Source organism: Mixophyes fleayi, chromosome 12 (genome assembly GCF_038048845.1).
Source record: "Mixophyes fleayi isolate aMixFle1 chromosome 12, aMixFle1.hap1, whole genome shotgun sequence".
NCBI lineage: Eukaryota > Metazoa > Chordata > Amphibia > Anura > Limnodynastidae > Mixophyes > Mixophyes fleayi.
This window is the reverse complement of record NC_134413.1, coordinates 17,600,089-17,621,863: the sequence shown is the minus strand read 5'-3', so window position 1 is coordinate 17,621,863 and position 21,775 is coordinate 17,600,089. Positions and strand designations below refer to the sequence as shown.

The 21,775-nt window shown below is 41.8% G+C and overlaps 1 protein-coding gene across 3 annotated transcripts in view; it reads right to left on the bottom strand.

Annotated features, from left to right (window-relative positions):
* Positions 1-20,442, bottom strand: part of KIF26A (kinesin family member 26A) — a 130,149-nt gene extending 109,707 nt beyond the window's left edge. For 2 of the 3 annotated variants that reach the window (XM_075193073.1, XM_075193075.1), the window contains exons 1-2: positions 19,608-20,442; positions 4,821-5,054 (exon numbers count right to left, since the gene is read on the bottom strand). In XM_075193073.1, coding sequence (XP_075049174.1) covers positions 4,821-5,054; positions 19,608-19,742 — 369 coding nt within the window. In that variant the 5' untranslated portion in view covers positions 19,743-20,442. Of the gene's footprint in view, positions 1-4,820; positions 5,055-5,756; positions 6,074-19,607 lie in introns of those variants that run through there. The other variant, XM_075193074.1, reaches the window with a different exon arrangement.
* Positions 20,443-21,775: the final 1,333 nt, after the last annotated feature.

Below are 21,775 nucleotides of genomic sequence, written 5' to 3'. Positions count from 1 at the left end.
CCTGATACCCATAATCCTTTGGTGCAGTGTGTGCGTTCTACGCTTTCTGCTTATGTATTGGCTTGGCGCATGCTACTGCCTTCTCTATTTAACAATTAACTTAAAACGATTCTTACCTGCAGAACCTAACAATAAGCACATGGGGGGATTCCACATGCTGGAAGCCCCCCCTCTAGACCAGACTGCCACAGATATAAATATTTTCATGAAAGGCAAAGTTAAAATGCCCCTATAACAAGTCTGTGCTCGACTCATCCTGCTACCCCTCTATCACTGTGTCTGAATAATAATTGTATGAGAACTAATATAAACACTGTAATTAGCTACTATAAACATGTCTTTATAAGGCTCCAGTATAGTCCACAGCTACACTGTACAGTAGATGTAAAAGGAAAAGCCAGTTGAATAGAACAAGAAATGTTTATATAAAGCGTCTTCCTTTTACAATTCTACATTATGAGTGTTTTTATGACATCCACTAACCCTGCACTCCACTAAATCCTAGCTATCTATTAAGATTCCAATGTGCTGCTGTTAAAATATGTTGCTGCTTGTGCTCCCCACCTGTTGAACGGCAAGATTGAACACGTCTGCAGCTTCACTGTGGCATTAATGGTGCTAAGAAATTTGTGCTCCATTACAATGGCTGACGGAGGTGGCCACCTGTTCCCCTCTGGTTTACGATCACGGCCAGTTACTTCCTGAGTAGAGGTCCACAATTAACATTTTGAAAGGGGGTACCCCAACTAATGCCTATAGCTACAAGCGATATATCTGTCTGCGCCTGTACTCTTTATTGTGTTGCTTACATTGGACTGGACCGGCACTCTGAAATGATGTCAAAGAGTTAGAACTTTTGAAGGAAACACCCTCTAGAAATAGGAGCGATCTAATTTAACACCAATCTAATTGTTGACAATTCTGTCCGGATTTACACGTGCGTTGTTATATTAGTGTCCAGTGTTTACAACTTAATGCATGAAAAACCTATAAGTGACTTATATATGCGTAAAAAACTACCAAACTGTTTAAACAATTTCCATTGAAATAAGTCGTTTTTCAGAAGACGTACTCTGGATCTCACAAACTGTCAAGAACAAATCCAATACAAGAATACAGTAAGAAAAAGGCCTCTGTCCCAAAGAGATTACAATCTAATTAGCTTAGTGACTTAGAACTTGTTCTCAGGACATCTGCCCACAGCGTAGACCAGGCCTGTCCAACCGGCGGCCCTCCAGATGTTGTGAAACTACAAGTCCCAGCATGCCCTTCCAGCTATCAACAGGTTGTCTACTGGCAAAGCATGCTGGGGCTTGTAGTTTCACAACATCTGGAGGGCCGCAGGTTGGACAGGCCTGGCGTAGACCTTAAAATAGTGACCAATCAATGGCTATAAGGAACGTTTTATCAGTACTCACTGATCTTGCTCTAAACATGCCCTGATACCTCTTCTGCTATTTCTGGCCTGTCCATCATACAGTGAGAACACACAAACCATTCCTCATAGCAATCAATAGATCATTATTCTGATGTCCAATGCGCGCAGAACACCGAACCACAACACAGACAATTGTACAACAGCCAGGGGGTATATTAAAAGGTTAATTGCAGCTAATGGTACCACTAACAACAGTAAAAGTTTCGAGTTCTGATCCAAACCGCATTTCCCACCACCAAAATGAAACAAGACTGACTTGTTCAGTTCAGTAGCCTATGGGCTATCTAAGCTTGGCAACTGTCCTTTCAGAATTGCTGTTCTTAAATGTTTGTGTGAACTATCCGAACAATGCAATATAAATATTATATATATATATATATATATATATATATATATATATATATATATATATATATATAGCACTGGGGTCGTGAGTTCAATTCCCAACCATGCCCTTATCTGGGAGGAGTTTGTATGTTTTCCCTGTGTTTGCGTGGGTTTCCTCCGGGTGCTCTGGTTTCCTCCCACACTCCAAAAACATACTGGTAGGTTAATTGGCTGCTAACAAAAATTGACCCTAGTCTGTGTGTCTGTCTGTGTGTGTTAGGGAATTTAGACTGTACGCTCCAATGGGGCAGGACTGATGTGAGTGAGTTTTCTGTACAGCGCTGCAACATTGTCTTCCCACCGCTATCAGTGGCTCTGTCCCTGTCAGTCACGCCAATGCTCATGGACACAAATTTCAGTTTGCGCTGAATATACCCCTCGCACCGCATTGCCTAACCAGGTTATTTTTGCTGCGAGGTGTAATGTTACTTGTTTGCTGTGTTGTCCTGTAATACCATGTACTGTTTTATTGTGCGCTCTCTGTACGACGCTACCGACCAGTTGTGGCGCACTATAAATATAAGATAATAATAATATATGTGTGTGTGTTACTATCGCTTTTACTAGTTAAATCCATGTTCTAATACTTTATTGTCCTCCCATGTCACAGGGACGGGCTGGCTTCCTTCCTGAGCTAAGATCACACAGCAAAGCTTGGGTCACCCTGTCATTAATTGTCACAGCAGAATTCTCTCTCACAAACGTTCATAACAAAACACCAAATGCACTGAGGAATTTTGCAGCGTGCAACGAGCGCATATTTTGAAGCCTCGGTGGGCAGTCACCCACCAATCTGAACACCAGATGTTAGCTTAAATAGTGGAACAATTATATCTCTCACTCTGAGGCTTCACTGCATAGAGGAAGAGGAGCTGTGCCCTTAACTTTATAAGTCAACCGGCGACTCGTATGTTGGCTTAAAATGAATAATAATAATTGTCCGCAAAATTATAAGTTTCAGCGTCTCCATGTTATTAAAGGTATTTAAGCATTTGCCCCTCATTTAGCAGAGTGTATATTGCCCCTACAGGTTATGTAGCATGTAAACATCTCTCTATGGGACACAGGGTAGAACAATAAAGTTTGAATTATTTTGAATAGTAGTAATTATATGGAATATCAATAAAAGTCTGGTAAACACTGAAGTAAAACCTAAAAGACACATTTAAAAATACATTATTTATTCTTATAAGTATGTGTATAGGGCCTAGATTGTTATTTATCCAGTGAAACAATATGCCTGCCTTGGCTGTGTTTATAAATCTGTTCCACTGTTCCCTCTAAGCTGGGTGGCAATTATAGGATTAAAAACTGAAATTATGACCAAAATTCAGTTGGTTCAGGGTTGCACGACACAGCAGATTCTCAATATAACCCTCCAGGGTGGAATAATGATTAGACTATGCTTCAAAAGCTTTCACTTCTGGATTGCTCTGTTTTTAAGGAACAGTTTACATTGGAGCGGACCCCAATCGGTGTCAGTGAACTTAAAAATGAACTAAAACCAAAGTATATTTGAGACGGACATAGTGCAAAGTAACGTGTAAAACATCACAGAGTCAGGAATACCACAAATCCCAATGCACTCCTAAACAGATTCTGAGATGTGTTTTGTTTTAAAAACTCATATTCAAAATCAATGTTCTAATTTGCCCTCGTTTGTCTTATCGTTGAATACACTAGAAAAACTCACTGTGGCCAAAAACTTAGTATGGTATCAGGATACCTTTAAAACCACAACTCATGTTATAATGGAAACTTTCTGGTAGGTGGCAGTAGTGTGAGTGTTTATGACATCAACTATCCCAAATGTTTCAAAACTTCTAAACCAACAGTCTAGAATAGAACAAAGCAAATCATACTTGAGGTTCCTTATTTAAATCTACCACTGCACTATAGCTCAGGAAATACCAGTTATAATGCAGTGCAATCACTAAAACTTATAGACAGCAAAAATAAATATAATAATAAATCAACATACAAACTAGTCATCATTCAATTAAAGAAAACACAAAATGCAATACAAAATACAAAATGTAGAAATAAATCATAGTTTTGAAGAAATAAACAGCTGCTATAAACCTACAAACATGAACGCACATATGCCATTACAATACATGTTAGCATAGTCAAAACCTAGCTCCTATAAGACCTATGTGTCATGGATGAAGTCAGGCATCTGGATAATATTAACTTTTAGCCAGATGAAGTTACAAATTAGCCAGACTCCCTTACCTAATTTAGAATTATGCTTTAAATGGGACAATAACAGGGACCAGGACTTTAAAAACCTTTTGTAATATAAAGTTTGGTGAATTCCATGGAAACAATGTAAAAACAGACCACCCCAAATCCTGTCCCCACTTAGTATAAACTACTTAACCACACGCCTAATCTTAACATTTGACCATATAATATGGTCTGTGATGTATAATAAACGTGGGTACTAATTAAACAAATTGATTGCTTCATGAGGATATTTATGCTATCCCACAGAGGCGGGCAACTTGTGTTAAGTCAGTTGTTGGGGAACTACAAGACCCAGCATACTCTGCCAGCCACTACTGCTACTTGTAGTTCCACATTTGGGGTGCCAAGGCTTGACTATGCCTGCTACACCATTATATAAAGCAAGGTAAACTTAATTATTCATGTACCAAATTTTATTTTAAAATATACAGTGTTGGCAGGAGTCTATCAGGGCATGCTGGGACTTGTAGTGACAACAGCTGTGATGCCACAGGTTGCCTGAGCCATTTACAGCAAATGAATATTAATTATTCATGTAGCAGATTTTAGAACACAACAATGTGAAGGTAATTATGTTGTTAATGTCCTAATATGTGATTCTGAAGCTGTTCCTGTTGTTCTTTATAATAGCACAACAGTCTGCTACCTGCTGCAGCCCAGCACCAACTTAGACCCTCAGTGCTGGACTAATGCACATACAATTCGGGTATATGAAGTTAGGGTGGGGGAGTTCCGGAGCTCTTACCATAGTGGAGCCAGGGACGGCCAGTTTCAGGGCTTGTTTCTTCAGTTCGGCCAGCTTGGCTTGACAGTAGGGGCACCACTCCCTGACCCCGGGCCCCTCTGTGTGTCCCAGCTCAGACACAGAGGCTGCTCCCGCTCCCTCCGGAGGAGGACGGCTGCCTTGCAGGACTTCATCGGCCGACTGCAACCTTTTCCTGGGTGGTGGCACTTCCCTGCCGGGGAACCTGTCCGCGACCTATGGGAGAGGGCACCGGTTATCCAACATCAGCACAGGCAAATATATATTATATATTGTCTATATCATCAGTACTGACAAGGTACAGAGCTAGCCACACACTGCAAAATGCGGACTGGTACAAGGAGCTTACCATCGAATCTGAACCAGGATACTCATTGGTACAGTTAGATGTCGGTATTTCTGCTATGCACATACATATAGTGCAATTATAATGCTTAATAGTTGACTAATGCATATATATATAGACTGTAAGCTCCAATGGGGCAGGGACTGATGTGAGTGAGTCCTCTGTACAGCGCTGCGGAATTAGTGGCGCTATATAAGTAAATGATGATGATGATGATATATGCATTAGTCAATATATATATATATATATATATATATATATATATATATATATATATATATATGTGTGTATATATATCAACTGGTCTACATTTCACACTTATACTCAGCAGTGTGGGAATGCACTTCATTAAATGTAACCTTTCAACACATGTTTACCTATGCCCACATTTTTGTGCAAAAAAATAATAATCTGCATTACTTAACATTTAAGTCACTAAATAAATGCGCCTATGTCAAACATGACAACCGATGGGTGAGTGGGGTTAGCACAATAACAGCTACTCTGCTCTATTTGTCAAACGACCTAAAGTCGAAAAGTTGTCCCTTGCCAGCAGAAGTTTTATAACTTACCAGCCCAGAGTGATTGGCATACCCAGCACTACCCAGCACGGGGACCATGGCTGCGCTATCCTCAACTGTACGCTACAATCTGGATGAGTCCATGGATGATAGCGCAGAGCGCAATCCGCATCGCCGGAGCTCCAAACGCTTTCCCCAAATCCCTCAGCGCTGTGCAGCACGCGTTCTGCACGGTCTAGGTGATTTTCCCATCCATGCTTTCTCTTTCTTAGGGGACAAAATAAAAAAATCCGTACAAGTTGGAGTTATGGACTGCTTCAGAGAAGGAGGAATCTCCTTTCAGCAACTCTGAACGGGGCAGACTAATCACTCAGGAAGAAGGCTGTGAAACGCCATCAGGAGGCAGAGGGGAAAAGGGAGGGGGCAGCAGATCATTACCATGATTATTTCACTTTCCCACACAAGTGAGGGTCCAGCATAGGAGCAGGACAGACCCCCCCCCCCCCCCCCCCCACTAATCTGGAGTTACCATTCCCCCAGCCCGTGTCTGAAGTTTACTTAAAGAACAAGTGAAATGTAAACAGCAGACCAAGACATCAGGGACCAGTCTGTGTTGATCTTGTACATTTGATACGTGTATTGGGTTTAGACCTATCCAAAAGTGATGTTTTATTATAGTAGGTCTGGTTAAAGAAGATCTCCCAAACTCTTGTTTAACACTCCCAACTGCTTATACATTTATATGCACATAATTATTATTAATAGAGCAGTCCACTGGTGGAGAATAACAAGTGACATTATATACTACTGGTAAAAATTTAAAGGGGGAAGGGGGGTCCGTAACACGTGATTGGCTAGCCTTGGCACCCATCCAATCATATTTATATTGTCTTATAGGTAAATATAACAATGGTATGACATCTGCCAAGTACTGTTGTAGTAAGGAAGTCAAAGTTATGAAAATATTTTTAAGTTTAGACTAAATGAGTTGCTTATATTTTGCTGTAGATATTTTAAAATGAGTTTTAATAAGTTCTTTATTTCCGCTATAACACAGCAGTAATATTAACAACACTGGTGGTTTGCAAGTGATCTTAATAACAACGTAGGGAAGTCTATGGATACTTAAGCACAGTTCATGTTTAAACCCTTCCTAGTGTATAAAACCTAGGGGCCCACTTAATAATTACTGTTTTTTTGACACAGGTTTTTCCATTCCTTATCGCAATGATGTGATAGGATCGTGATCATTTATTAAAAGTGTTCTGGTGTCTCGGTTCCTTATACCATAATACCATAATACTCTCCCCATAGGCTTCAATGACTAATGTCATCTTCAGATGCTATCGGGCAGAAGTTCTGAAAATCAAAGTGTTAAATCACGAAATATAGCAGTCCCCATATCTCCGATATCTGCGGTGATCCCCTAGTTATAAATAGACGGGGTACTTGAATTTGCTGTGGTCTCCAAAAATGGCAGTTTGAGGGGGATTAGGGGCTTGTTAAATAGGCCCTCTAGGATCTATCTCTTCTGGATTGTAGGGATAGTGCCCTCCTTAGATTTTGACACCTTAACTGTCTATATACGGTGTAAAGAAATGCTCACAGGGCAGTATCTGTTTAAATAATGGAACTAAAAGGTGAAAAAGTTGGAGGATCTGTTGTTCCTAACCCGTAGAAGGCTGCCTCTTTCTTACAGTAAAACAGCTGGTCAAACAGTTAAAACAACCAAATTGCCCAACCTGATTCCTTCATATTAATACCAATACAACCAAATAAACCAATCAAATGTGAACACAATTTTTAATGGGCATGTTAAATACTATGGTGGGCATTACAGTGGCCTAGTGGTTAGCACTTCTGCCTCACAGCACTGGGGTCATGAGTTCGATTCCCGACCATGGCCTTATCTGTGTGGAGTTTGTATGTTCTCCCTGTGTTTGCGTGGGTTTCCTCCGGGTGCTACGGTTTCCTCCCACACTCCAAAAACATACTGATAGGTTAATTGGCTGCTATCAAATTGACCCTAGTCTCTCTCTCGGTGTGTGTGTATGTTAGGGAAGTTAGACTGTAAGCTCCAATGGGGCAGGGACTGATGTGAGTGAGTTCTCTGTACAGCGCTGTGGAATTAGTGGCGCTATATAAATAACTGATGATGATGATGATGGTTAGCCTCATTCATTGAGTCTATGTGATTTAAACAAATAAAATTTGGATTCTATATGCGTGTGCTCATTTGGCTATTATAGTTACTTTCACAAAATATGGAAACAGTAGAGTTACATGCCCGGTTATGATCAAACCAACTTCAATTGGATCTTTATGGGCAGCTGACTTGTTTTCGGTGCAAAACAAGCGACAAGATCAATCAAATTGCCCAATATTGCAGCTGACTTTGCATGATGTGTGGTCTTAAAGACAGTGTATGTTTATTTCTGTCTATGAAAACACTAGGCCAATGAAGATACTAAACTGCCCATACATTGATACTTTATGGAGTTAACTTTTCTTAAAAAGTTTTGAAACATAAGTATATTACAAAACAAAGCATAATCAATGTGATCTAGCTCTGTGTAAAAGACAATAGGTATGATTCATTAAGAAAGGTAAAGCAAGAAAAATGGGTAACTTTGCACCTTGGCAAAACCATGTTGCATTGGAGGGGGAGGCAAATGTAAAATGTGATGACAGATGTATAGCTGAGGTAGGGCATTTCCTAGATCAACTTTAAATTTCAGTGTACAAATAAAGCTATCAAGTATTTATGTGGTACATGAAACAACAGGCAGGATTTATCTTATGTGCAAAATAATAAACTAGTTTGCACCCCTTGCATTGTAATATGGTTTTGTCCAGGAGAAAACTTACTCATTTTTTTGCCTTACTTTCCTTAATGAATCAGACCCAATGTATTATTGCAACAGCTATATTTAGATTACATAAGATACAAATTTAGGCAATATATTGTGTACCTAATTCATTATTCAGCATTGCCAGCCTCCTAAACACTGACATTCTGCTCTAATTATTGAGAAACATGAGATGTGAACACTCAGTTTATCTTCTGAAAATACTTTATTTCTGTGCTCTCACTCTTGAATTTCATTGTGTTCCATTTAAGAACAAGACTTCTCTGCAGATACCATATATCCCGGTGGGGTGGATTTCTATGTAAGGCATCTTGGATTCTTAAGATATAGCAACTGAAGTAGACAACAGCTGAGGTCAAACTCCACAATACGGACAACTTGGAGCCTGAGCGTCACTCTTTGCAATGAATATTTCATATCACACAAAAGAAGACACGAGAGTGTGCGTAGTCTTTATTTGGCCCCCTGCCTGTCTCCGGTCCTTCACACTCACAAATTCATGTGTTATTCTTGAGAGATGGACCAGTTAGTGTAAGCCAGGCTGGTCTGTCAAACACTGGGAGCAACTGATTACTCAGCTAATCCCCTGGAAGACGGGATGTGTGCATGTTTGAAAAGCTCAAAGATTTACTGGGCAGCAGCTAAACCTATTGAGTAAATAGACAGTTATGGTGTCTGACCTCTCTAAAATGTGTTCACATCGAGCAGCCTTATTCAGATGATAGGCAAGATTTTGCCCAAGCTTGGCTGAGACATCGGAGGGTAATGAAGCCATTAGTGTCTTAAACCTATTCAGTGTACAGCAAAAAATAAAGTTTATTTAATCTAATTATTTCTGGTCCTCAAAGATATAATATAGGGAGCAGTTTGGCTCATGCAGGCAGTTCCTCATAAGAGATCAGAGTCTACCACCCATACGAAAGTTGAAGGATGTAAAGAGTAGTAGGGCAGCACGGTGGCATAGTGGTTAGCACTTCTGCCTTACAGCACTGCGGTCATGAGTTCAATTCCTGCCCCATTGGAGCTTACAGTCTCAATCCCCTAACTTATACACAGACAGACAGACAGTCAGACTAGGGTCAATTTGTTAGCAGCCAATTAACCTACCAGTATGTTTTTTTGGAGTGTGGGAGGAAACCCACGCAAACACGGGGAGAACATACAAACTCCACACAGATAAGGCCATGGTCGGGAATTGAACTCATAACCCCAGTGCTGTAAGGCAGAAGTGCTAACCACTAAGCCACTGTGCTGCCCTTGTATAAATAATTGTTCTGGCCATTCTCTTAAGGTATATCTGCTGCTATGTAAATGAACCCCCTTATATTGTCTTTTTGCAGGGCTCAGACTGGCCAATAACCTATCGCCATAGTCATGTTTCCGACACATGGAAAATATGCTGAAATTGTCTATATATCTGAACTTCACAGTGGAATCTTAAGAATTGGCAATAAGGGTTTAGGTTGACACACACGGGTCCATCCTGCAAGCACTAACTGACACTGTTGCCTGCTCATCCATCCTAATAACCATGGCCTTATCTGTGTGGAGTTTGTATGTTCTCCCCGTCTTTGCGTGGGTTTCCTCCGGGTGCTCCGGTTTCCTCCCACACTTCAAAAACATACTGGTAGGTTAATTGGCTGCTATTAAATTGTCCTTAGTCTCTCTCTATCTCTGTGTGTGTGTGTGTATGTTAGGGAACTTAGACTGTAAGCTCCAATGGGGCAGGGACTGATGTGAATGAGTTCTCTGTACAGCGCTGCGGAATTAGTGGCGCTATATAAATAGCTGATGATGATGATGATGATGATGATGATGATGTGCCATCCAAAGATCATCCTATGCAATTTCAGCTTATTTCACGACTGTTGAAATAACATCTCCCTGACTCTATTTTTCATACCCAAAAAAAACAGACTTGTTTGCTAATTTTATCTTTAACATCCCCTCTGTCCCCGTGGTTGAATGGTTAATTTCATCGACCCCCCCCCCCCCCTCAACTGGATTTGGGTTGTAATCTGCCCTAAAGGCTGTAACATCCTAGAAGATAACAAACCCTGGACCACTTCCACTTATCCTTACTGCCTGGCTCAACTGGTTATCCCAACTCACTTATATTCACATTTATCACTCTGCACCACAATGCACCGACTCATTCACTTCCTCTGCGTCCTCTCCAGACTCTTCCTCTGCCTCCGGCATCCAGTCTCTTCCTCATCCATCATTATCTCTCATGCACTACTGCCTTCCTCATTAGTCTGCAATCATCAATGGTTCTGAACCCACCACACCCACCAAACCATACAAACAGATAACAAATCTTCTACTTGCAAATCATCTTCCCTTCACCTCTTCTCTTTCTGCTCCTTCCCATAACTGCCTGTCACATTGCACCCAATCCTCAGCTCCACTCAATCTCTCCACGCTCCTCTCTCCACTATAAAGTGTAACCTCCATCATGCGCTTCCCTCCAACCTTATTCATGTCTCCCCTTTACCGTCTCTCTCTTCTTCCTGTGTCCTCTGGAATGCAAGATCTAATTGCAACAAACTCATGTTCATCCACGATCTATTTATTTATTTCAAATTACTCTCAACCTCCCAGACATTAAAGAAACCTGGCTCACCTATTCTGACACTGCTTCCGGTGCAACGCTCTCTCTCAGGGCCTCCCCTTTACCCATACTCCCAGAGGACAGACAGGGAGGTGAAGTAGACATCCAATTCTCTCTACGTTGTACCCTCAGAGTCATACCTTCAGAGCCCGGCCTCTCCTTCTCTTCCCTTGAAGCCCTAACCATCTAACTCTTCTCTTGCTCCAGATTCATTCTCCTGTTGCTTACCGGCCTCTCCATGTCAAACTTCCCATATTTCCTACCTGCTGACATCTGACTCTTTCACCATCCCCATTCACTAGTCTACAACGTCTGCTGAAACTTCTACCTGACTATAAATGCTTTCCTCTTACAACACTGCTCTTTCCCATGCCAAGCAAACTTACTTCACTTCTTTTATATCTACCGAGTTCTCCATTCCCAAATGCTGCTTTCAACTTATTTCTCCACCCATCGTTACCACCTCAATGATAAGATTGACACGATAAGCTAAGAAATCTCTTCTTGTTAGACCCTGCAAAAACCATCTACTCACGACTTTCATCTAATCAGCCCACAATTGTATCCTTTCTAACTAACCAGCTCCATCTCCCCCACTGTTTGTCCTGCTCTAGGACACATCTTCAACTTCTCTCTCCCTACTAGCGGGTACTTATCTCATCAATCCTGAAGAAAACACCTCTCAACCCAACCTCCGCCCCATCTCTCTTCTCACCTTTGTCTCCAAGCTACTGGAGAGGATTGTCTACAAATGCCTAGTCCTCTTTCTCTCGCAACATTTCTACCTGGGCCTCTCTGTCACTCGGCACCATTGATCATCCTTTTCTGCTTCACACCCTTCACTCCCATGGCCTTCATGACGCTCCTTCTGGGTCTCAGTATGTGGCACATCCTCCTCTCCACTCTATCTATTGTGATGCCAGAAAGCTCTGTTTTGTTCTGCTCACAGTACACCCCATTTCTTGGAGAACTAATGCACTCTATTTGGCCTGCAGTATCATCCCCATTCAGATGACACCTAATTCTACCTCTCCCCCCCCTCCTATCTCATGTGACCAATTGTGATGTATCCATATAGATGTCCAGACACTACCTGATGCTCGACAGGGCAGAACGATGGCTCAGTGGTTAGCACTTCTGCCTCACAGCACTGGGGTCATGAGTTCAATTCCCGACCATGGTCTTATCTGTGTGGAGTTTGTATGTTCTCCTCGTGTTTGCGTGGGTTTCCTCCGGGTGCTCCGGTTTCCTCCTACACTCCAAAAACATACTAGTAGGTTAATTGGCTGCTAAAATATTGAGCGTAGTCTGTGTGAGTGTGTTAAGGAACTTAGACTGTAAGCTCCAAAGGAGCAGGGACTGATGTGAATGACAAATATTCTCTGTACAGCGCTGCGGAACTGGTGGCGCTATATAAATAAATGGTGATGATGATGATGATGAACATATCTAAACTGGAACCCATAATCTTCCCTCCTCCCAGTGTAACCCCCAATCCAATTCACTGTCACCAATATCCTCAATATCCCAAGTCTACTGTTTTGATGTCATCCTTCACTTGTCACATTCAGTAAATCTTCAAATCCCGATGCCTCCATCCACCAGACATCACTTGAATATGCCCGTTTATTATTCAAGATACAACTAAAACTCAAATCCACTAATCATCTACTGGCTCAACTTCTGCAACCTCTTATCAGTTGGTGTCTGCTCCTCACTGACCTGCCCCCACTTCAATCCATCCTAAATGCTGCTACAAGACTCCTCTTCTTGTCTCAATACTCCATATCTGCTGCTCCACTTTGCAAATCCCTACACAGTCTCCTCATACCTTCCTGAATAAAATGACTCATCTACAGAGCCAGCGAGAACATCTTTCCTAATTCTGATCCCTCCTCCAAATAATTTCCCTTTCAAATCTGCTTAAGCTTCTCCTCCTGTCTCATAATAACCTCTCACCTCCATCTCCCGCTATGCAACCTACTGAGGGAATTCCCCACTATGCCCTATAAGACTCTCCCAGCAGCCAAAGCTTTAAACACTCTACGAAAACCCAACTTTTCTCTGAAGCCTACTCAGCAACTACCTCACTCACTGCTGTCCCAAACTTCAAACTGTGTCACACTTCTTCTTAAACTGTATCCCCATCCATGCTAGATTGTGAGTTCTCAGGAGCACACCCTCTTCACTCTCTCTAAACGTCCGCACTCACTGTTTACCTCGCATGTTTTTATGTATGCTGTTGTCCCACTGTCCCATGCTGTGTATCACCGTGGGGCTTTACAAATAAACAATAATAGTAATAATAATTGGATGAAATCCACGGATTCTGCCCCTCAGGCCACGTGGCCAGATCACTTATGGCGCATCTGGTGTCACTGAGTGCAGTCAGAAGATGATAGTGCACACAGACAGGTAGCGGTCATCTGCGCTCATCTTCCAAACACCTTTACCAACAGGCCCAATAATGGTTAATTTTGACTGGATTATTATCAGCTATAATGGTTGTTTTTGGGCCAAGCACACAGCAATATCAGGGCTCCAATATTAAAGTATGAGTGACCCGAAATATTATCTAGTTTTGCAGCACAGTGGCTTAGTGGTTAGCACTTCTGCCTCACAGCACTGGGGTCATGAGTTTGATTCCCGACCATGGCCTTATCTGTGTGGAGTTTGTATGTTCTCCCTGTGTTTGCGTGGGTTTCCTCCGGGTGCTCCAGTTTCCTCCCACACTCCAAAAACATACTAGTAGGTTAATTGGCTGCTATTAAAATTGATCCTAGTCTCTCCCTCTCTGTCTGTCTCCCTCTCTGTCTGTCTGTCTATGTCTGTGTGTGAGTGTGTGTCTATATTAGGGAATTTAGACTGTAAGCCCCAATGGGGCAGGGACTGATGTGAGTGAGTTCTCTGTACAGCGCTGTGGAATTAGTGGCGCTATATAAATAAATGATGATGATGATGAGTGATGCAACTTTGCACTAAACCACAGCAGCCACTCATCAACTAGCTTTTATCTCTCTAAAACAAGTTTGATTGGTTGCTATAGTTTGGTGTAAAATTGCTTCTACATGCATTTTTAGTTAGACTTGTGGTGACTTGGAGAGGCAGGTCAGGTGCTTTTAAGTTTAAGTTGACTTCAGGAAGGGCGGCAGCAGGGAAGGGCTGGTAAATTTTAGCCCGGGGGGCAAGACTTGACTGAGCAGCCTATTAGGAACATTTTAAAGGGAAAAAAATGCAGGCAGCCCAGTGACCCAGCCCAAGGTAGCCCACTATGGGACCGGCCAAGGGGGCAGGTGCCCCCCCCCAGCCAAGCCTGCCCCTGGGCGTTCCAGTTGCAATTCAACCACGCCCCTCAGAGGCGCGTCTGATTTTGACTTACACGTATCCATAACATACGCCTTTTAGGATGTACATCTTTACACGTCCCATAGGCACGTTGTCATGTTCCATGTTGATGAATGACGCATGTTTGCGATGGATATATATATACGCAGGATTACAAGATTGAATAAAAAATACACTGCAAGTTTGCAGCCATATTTTTAAGCATACGTTTGGGTCGCCATTTGTCCGGCCAACTTTACTTGGCGCCCTTTGTGCTCTCTGCTCTTGTTACTCCATCGAGAGCTCAAACGGAGCATGAACACAAAAGGCTTCTGGGAGTGCAGCCTGCTGGAACGCAGAACATCCAATCATGTCACTTGTATCCTCTCTGGAAGGCATCACAGCAGTATAAGTACTAGGTGCAGCCTGACCACTCTCACCCCAGGACCTGGAGAGATTAGAGAAGTCCCAGCACAAGAACAGCTGGTGTCCTCTCTGAACGATTTAACGTCCTATAAAGGAATTCTGTTCTTTTTCTTTCCATGTGCACATAATATGTCAACTTTTTATAAATAATAATTAACATCATACAAATAGTATATCCACTCACGTAGAACTCAGAATATTACAGTGAAAGTAAAATCACACAAAGACAAAGGCTGTCTGATCTGTGTGGGCGGGGGTCCTCCAGGACATTGATATTTGAGTGACTGGTTCATGCATCTGAGAGAGGGGGTGGGGTGGATCGTGTCCTTTCTGTTGTGACTAATGAAAGCAAACATCTGATTGGTGGTTATAGATTGTTGCATATTTGTTCCCCCTAGAGAATATTGCAATTTTTTGGTGGGACATTGCAAAAGTCCTTTTCCTGCATTTACAACTAACAGATTTTCCTGCAAAATTATACATACACCTATCACTGCCCAGTGCAGCATTTGCAATCAAATGTCATTCCTCCAGCACATTGGACATCATATGACCATATATGGTATTGGAGAAAATAATATGACACAAATCTGTTTGTTCTATCACAGAACAATATTTAGTGACACAAAATATGAGTCTTCTAAACATTGTCGCTCACTTGCATGGCAAATACACACCTATGCTCACACGATATATTTTCATACTATAGCGCCCTGCTTTACCGAAAAATATATTACTACAACACATTTAAATTGAAATAACAGCTAATGACATATCATGAAAGAGATTCCAACAATTCTGAGTTAATATTGGTGGCACAGTGGTGAGCATTGCTGCCTGACAGTGCTAGCGCCATGAGTTCAGTAGTAACCTGAGCACTACCTATGCTTGTGAGAGTTCCTCCCATTGTTAAAAACAACCCCATACTACTAGGTTGGTTGGCTTCTGACAAAATGCATTGATATGTGTTTGTGTGGTAGAGAATCTAGACTGTAAGCTCAGATTGGACAGGGGCTGATGGGAATAATACTCTCTGGAAAGCAGGGCATAATATGGTGACGCTGCACAAATAAATATACTAATATACTCTATGGTGCTGACTCTCACTGACTGTAGACTTTGCCACAGCCTGTGCTGTGTGACTCGCTGACATGTGTTTTGCATTATTCTGATTGGTCTGCTCTTAATCAAAGCACATGCCACACCCACTTGGCTGACATCACTGTTTAAGGAACTGTGCAGCATGATAGGTCGATGAAGTCACAAGCTGGCAATCTGTGGCTCTCCATCTGCTGCAAGATGCAACTCCTGGCAACCCAAGCCCACCTCTGTCAGTAATGAGCAACCTGTGGCTCTCCAGCTGGGGTGAACTACAAGTCCCAGCTCTGGCTAGCTAGGCATGCTGGATCATAGCTCCACAGCAACCTGATAGCTACCTGTTACCTTTTACTGACAGAGATCAGCACAGGCTGCCTAGCTCTGGCCTAATGGAATTCTAAATTTTAAATAAAAGTAGCACTTAACTGGGGCCCAGCAAGAATTAATGGACCACAGCAGACATGCAAAATTGCCAACCCCAAGGTATATTCCACAACACTGGATTAATGCTGTTTTTTATATATATATATATATATATATATATATATATGTGTGTGTGTGTATATATACAATATATATTTATGTGTATATATATATACATATATGTGTGTGTGTATAGATATATATATATATATATATATATATATATGTATACACGTACGCGCTCTTGTTTAATTTTGTTTCCTTTGAAGACTTTTCTTACTCGATCCTAAATGCAGGTGTTTCCTGATCAGCTTTAAACTTCACCATTTATGAATGTAAATGCAAACAATATGTATGTATCCCAATTGATACATTCTGTTACATTATATTATATTGCTTGCAATAACCATCAAATGGTTTAAATACTATACTTTGTATATCTTGCATAGTAATCACCCACCTAGTTTAGATATATGTGCAAACTATAAAATAGAATATTATGCAAAGTAACTTCCCCAATTCAGCATGCTGTTTATGGTTTTCAAGAGTAGTATATATGGGTGGGATTTACACTGAGTATCCCAGGTAGGGAATGATTACTTCCTAACCACTTACACAGTTTTTCTTTCTTTAAATGATTTGGTTTTAAATTGTAACCCTGGCTTGTCAATAGTTTCCCTCTCAGTATCTGGATCGGCAGCGCCATCTACTGCTCAAGTGGAAGAATACAGCCAGTATTCCCCTGATACTCCTGAAGTTCTTATGCTCACTGATTTTGTTCTTAGCTAACAGAAGATGACAGTTTCTAGTTTAACCCCAGGGGGAAAAAAACATCTTTTCGTGGTGCACTTTCTAACGTGACTGCAATCACTTGCTAGATTCGCATTCATTTTAAAAGCATTATACATACTTAACAGCCGAGATTCCAATAAATAACTTTAAAACAGTTTTTTGTCTCTTTAGAAACTTATCAGACAAAAGCATCACTGAATATTGATGGGGGAAAATGTGTAAAAAGCAAGTTGTCATTAGATATAACAGAAGTAGGCAGCGTGTATCTCTCCAGTTGTGGAACTATTGACCTCAGTGTCACCTGTCTACTAGAGGCTGCTAGGACTTGTAGTTCTACATCAGCTTGAGAGCCACACGTTGTCTGGGCCTGATTTAATATACATTAGCTCTTTACTATATATCTGTATGTACCATTATAGTATTCTGAGCGTTATGTCATCTCCATTATCTCCATTAATACATGAATAGGGTGTATTGCATTGTCATTTTGTCTGGTCATGCCACAATTAACCAGCCCAGCATGGGCACTGTATGTTAACGTTGCTCTAAGGCCTGAAGACCAAGCAGCTTCTGCAGATTTGTCTCCAGATATAATCCATCTCAGTGGGGCAGTGATGGCTCCACACATTACACGGTCTGTTGGAGTCATTACATTTACGTACCCTTGATACTTGCACTATAAATAATACACCTGAGCTATTTTAAAGTCGTATTGCCTGTCCTTTTGTGCTCAAGTTTTGATTAGCATGTATTATTCAAAGGCTCAGCTTGCTCCGGGGGCTTTTGAGAATACGTGTCGGGTTTTTTTTATTTGCAGGGTGAGATTACCTATACCACATCTGGTATAAACTGAATATTGTACATTGTCTTTAATGGTCAACCTTGGGGCAGATGCAGTGGCCCTGCTGTCACTCTCTATGGGATCTGTGCGTATCTCCAGTTGAAAGGTTTTGGAACGGCTAATGAGACACTCCAGTTCTGCTCTAGCAATGCCCTAAAGGCTAGTGCAGCACTGAAGGGGTTAGCCATGGCTATTAAATTTTTTATCTCTGCTACATCTAACACTGCTCTCTTCCGCTTCACTTCTTCTGAGTGCAGCATCCACGAGGCGCCAGCACAGCGTGACGCACAGCGCCCCAAGTGGACAGTTACCAATGTGTAGCCTCAGACTGGAAGCGTTTAGATGCGGATGGCAATCCCAAGAGCACAGTCTGGGACTCGACTGCAAGATGGGAGGATGTGTGTGATTCTATAAAACAGATTAGACATGGATAGAATACTTTTTTTTTTTCCAAGCATTTGTAAATACCCTTCTTAAATCAACCTAAAACCATGCAAAGCATGTATGTAATATTGAGTATGTTGTTTATACCACAACACAGTGTGGACTATTGCGTTTTTTATACACAGGTAAGTAAACAGGATGCATGTACTGTCAAACGGGATAAATCTTAACGTGCAGACACAATGGTTTAGCCCAGCACAATCTGACTGTCATATTAAGGACTACATTAGCTGTGTTTTGCATTCCCTCATGTCTACCATAGCAAGGGGGAAAAAGTTCAGAGAATGAATGCTGCTGATTGATGGTGGGGGATCAGCTTCGGCCACCTCCCTGAAGGTATCTGCTGTCAAGAGTTGCAAACTCGGGATTATTAACTCTTGCTAGGGATAAGCTTATCTGCAAGGATAGCAGCAACAGACAGCCTGATCTCTCCGCTCTAGTTGCCATCTCAGCTTGGTAGGCTGCACTAAGTTATTAAATATTTCATATCATGGAGTAATGTGTGTCTGATATCACTTTAGCTGACATCAGGTATGATTTAGGTGGTCCCATTACACTGGCAGAACTTGACTAACTGTAGGGCACCAGCTGCTGTGGAACTACAAGGCCCAGCCTTTCCTCCCAGACACAGCTTGCCCACCTTTGCTACTAACATCGTTGACATATCATTATTGAATAGCACGTGGCTGCATTTTACGCTATAAATAAAATGCCACTTTAAATGTATTTGCAAAAACCATTGTCAAGCATAATCTCGCCCTAGGAATATAATGAATCCCGATATTCATTATTATTTTAAACAGAGCAATATAAACCTGCTTGCACATATTCAACATAAAGACCAGCACTTGTCTTTTGTGAACCATCAATCTATTGTTGTTAATGTTGATGCTGTATAATTGAACTGTTGTAAGAGTGAGTTCTCCAGTGCGCGCTGTCCCTGGTGCTGAAACACTTGCAACAATTTGCCATGCCCTAGTATCCCCACCCAGCTCTGTGCAAAATCTCCCCAAGTTACAGGCTTGGTTTAGGACAAGGAAATAGAGATTAAGAGGACTCCAGGTACTCACCTTGCCTCTCCTTCTCAACAGATGACTGGTAAATCCAAAAATGATCTCAGAGTCCAAACACAGTGCCCCTAGCTCCAACAAGCTGGGGTTTTTCCTTTCCGGAGTACTAGAATCAGAGGATTTTTCACAAGCCATAGTTGGTGTGAGATATCCAGCTCCCTGAGCGATAGAACAAACGTGGGTTATCCCTTCATCCTGCTGGGCTGTGCTGTAGGATGCGTTTTGTTCTGTCCAAGAGCAATGCGGAAAATCATTCAAGATCTCAGTGACTTGAGCGCACCTTTGTAGTGAGCTCAGTGTCTGTCCACCACTCCCCTCAATGTCCCATCAGGGCTGCAGTCTGTTCCAAGAAAGGATACCCGACCGGACAGGAGTCCATGCAGAATCCATCAGCAGCGACAAGGACGTGTAAATGCAATATATCCATGTGATCTTCCCATCATCCAGATCATCAACTCATCACACGCACCGACACAAGCACTCATTTCCTTGCATATAGGATGCATGCCATGCGCTGGAGGAGCCCAGCTCTGCCAGAGGGGCATGGAGCCAGCTGAACACAGGCATGCATTGATACACCTGAGGAACAAAATAGGAGCACTTTAAATGTTTGTAGTCCAATGCAAGAAGTTAGCAGATAGCCATAAACATAATTCATTGATGAGAATGGCAACGTTGTTTGTTTCCTATAAGGCTAGTGCTAGTCTTTAGACACATAATGCACAGATAAACTATGTAGGATTAGTCTATGGAGGCTCTAGAATGTGATGTGCTGCAGCAAGAGCTGCCTGCAATAATGTGCTGATGGGGCTCTGTAAATAGTGTCTGTGCACTTCACACCCTGCCCCTGATGTGATGGGACTCCCAGGCTAAGGACAGCTCACTACACAGACTGGTAATTGCTGGCTGTCAGCTCTCAGTTGAAGAGCCAATCCCAGTGGTGCTGTCCTGAGGGCGTGACGTCACTGTCACACCAGCAAAGCCCCCAGCAGCCACTTATTGGCTTGTCTCCCACCTCTGTGACAGAGACCCTTATTGGCAGACAATCCGGCCCCATCTCGTAATCTGCTCTTTGCAAATGAGTTTACACATTTCCTAGGAGGCACCAGTGAACGTGCAGTATAGTCAGCACAACACCTCTGGCATATTCACTGGTTTTATTTGTTGCCTTCTGTCTGTACCAGTGGTGCTAAAGCTTTATGTTCCCAGCTAAGACTCCTTTTGTTAGTGTGTCATTGTTCTGAGACCCCAAGTGTCCGCGTTCTATTGTTTTGACGTCTTAAAAGTGGCAGCAGACTGTATTGCATGGATGAAATTTAAGGAACTGTTAGAGTTCTCCATGCTAGGTATGGCAACCTGTGTCTCAGCAATACCTGAGCCCCTCCGCTGTAGGTTTGGTTGAAGTGTAAACTAACTGTGTTTCATACAGCTCCCGTTATCCAAAGACAATATTATAAATAAATATGTAGCTCACTAGCACCTAGCAAAGGTTTTCTATGGAAACAAAGGAGCTTTCAACTTATAAGCACCACTTCATCATCATCATCATCATCATCATTTATATAGCGCCAACATATTCCGTAGCGCTTTACAATTATAAATCATGTTCACCATTCTGTCTTGAAGTATAACATACATTAGTCATTTACCTCTTCTTACCTGACCCCTCATTCTACTTTACTGATAGACCCCCCCCCCCCCCCCTAAACCCTAAGTTGTATTCTCTGTAAGCAATGACAGGAAGAATAATTCAGTAATAATTGTAGTAGTTTAAAAGAAACATGTCACCCGCCACTGTAGTTTCAGACAGATGAGTGAAAAAATAATAGCAATTTTTTTTTTTGTGTTTTTAACAGTCATTTATTTAAATCATTATTTGATGTCGTACCTCTTTGAAGATTAATGTGGTCATCATAGGTCCACTTTATGGAGTCATACCAACATGAGTCCCGGCAGATTATATCTTATAAAACACAGAGGGAATTATAATAGTTATGGTACTACAGATCCCAGCATGTACATATAGTCTCTGGTAGGCAGAGCATGCTGGTATCTGTAGTACCACAATAGTTGGAGAGCCGCTGGATGTCCAACCCTGTCCTAGTACAAATTGTAATTTCATTTCCTACTCCTGCTCCTCTCCCATTTCATCATATCATATCTATCAC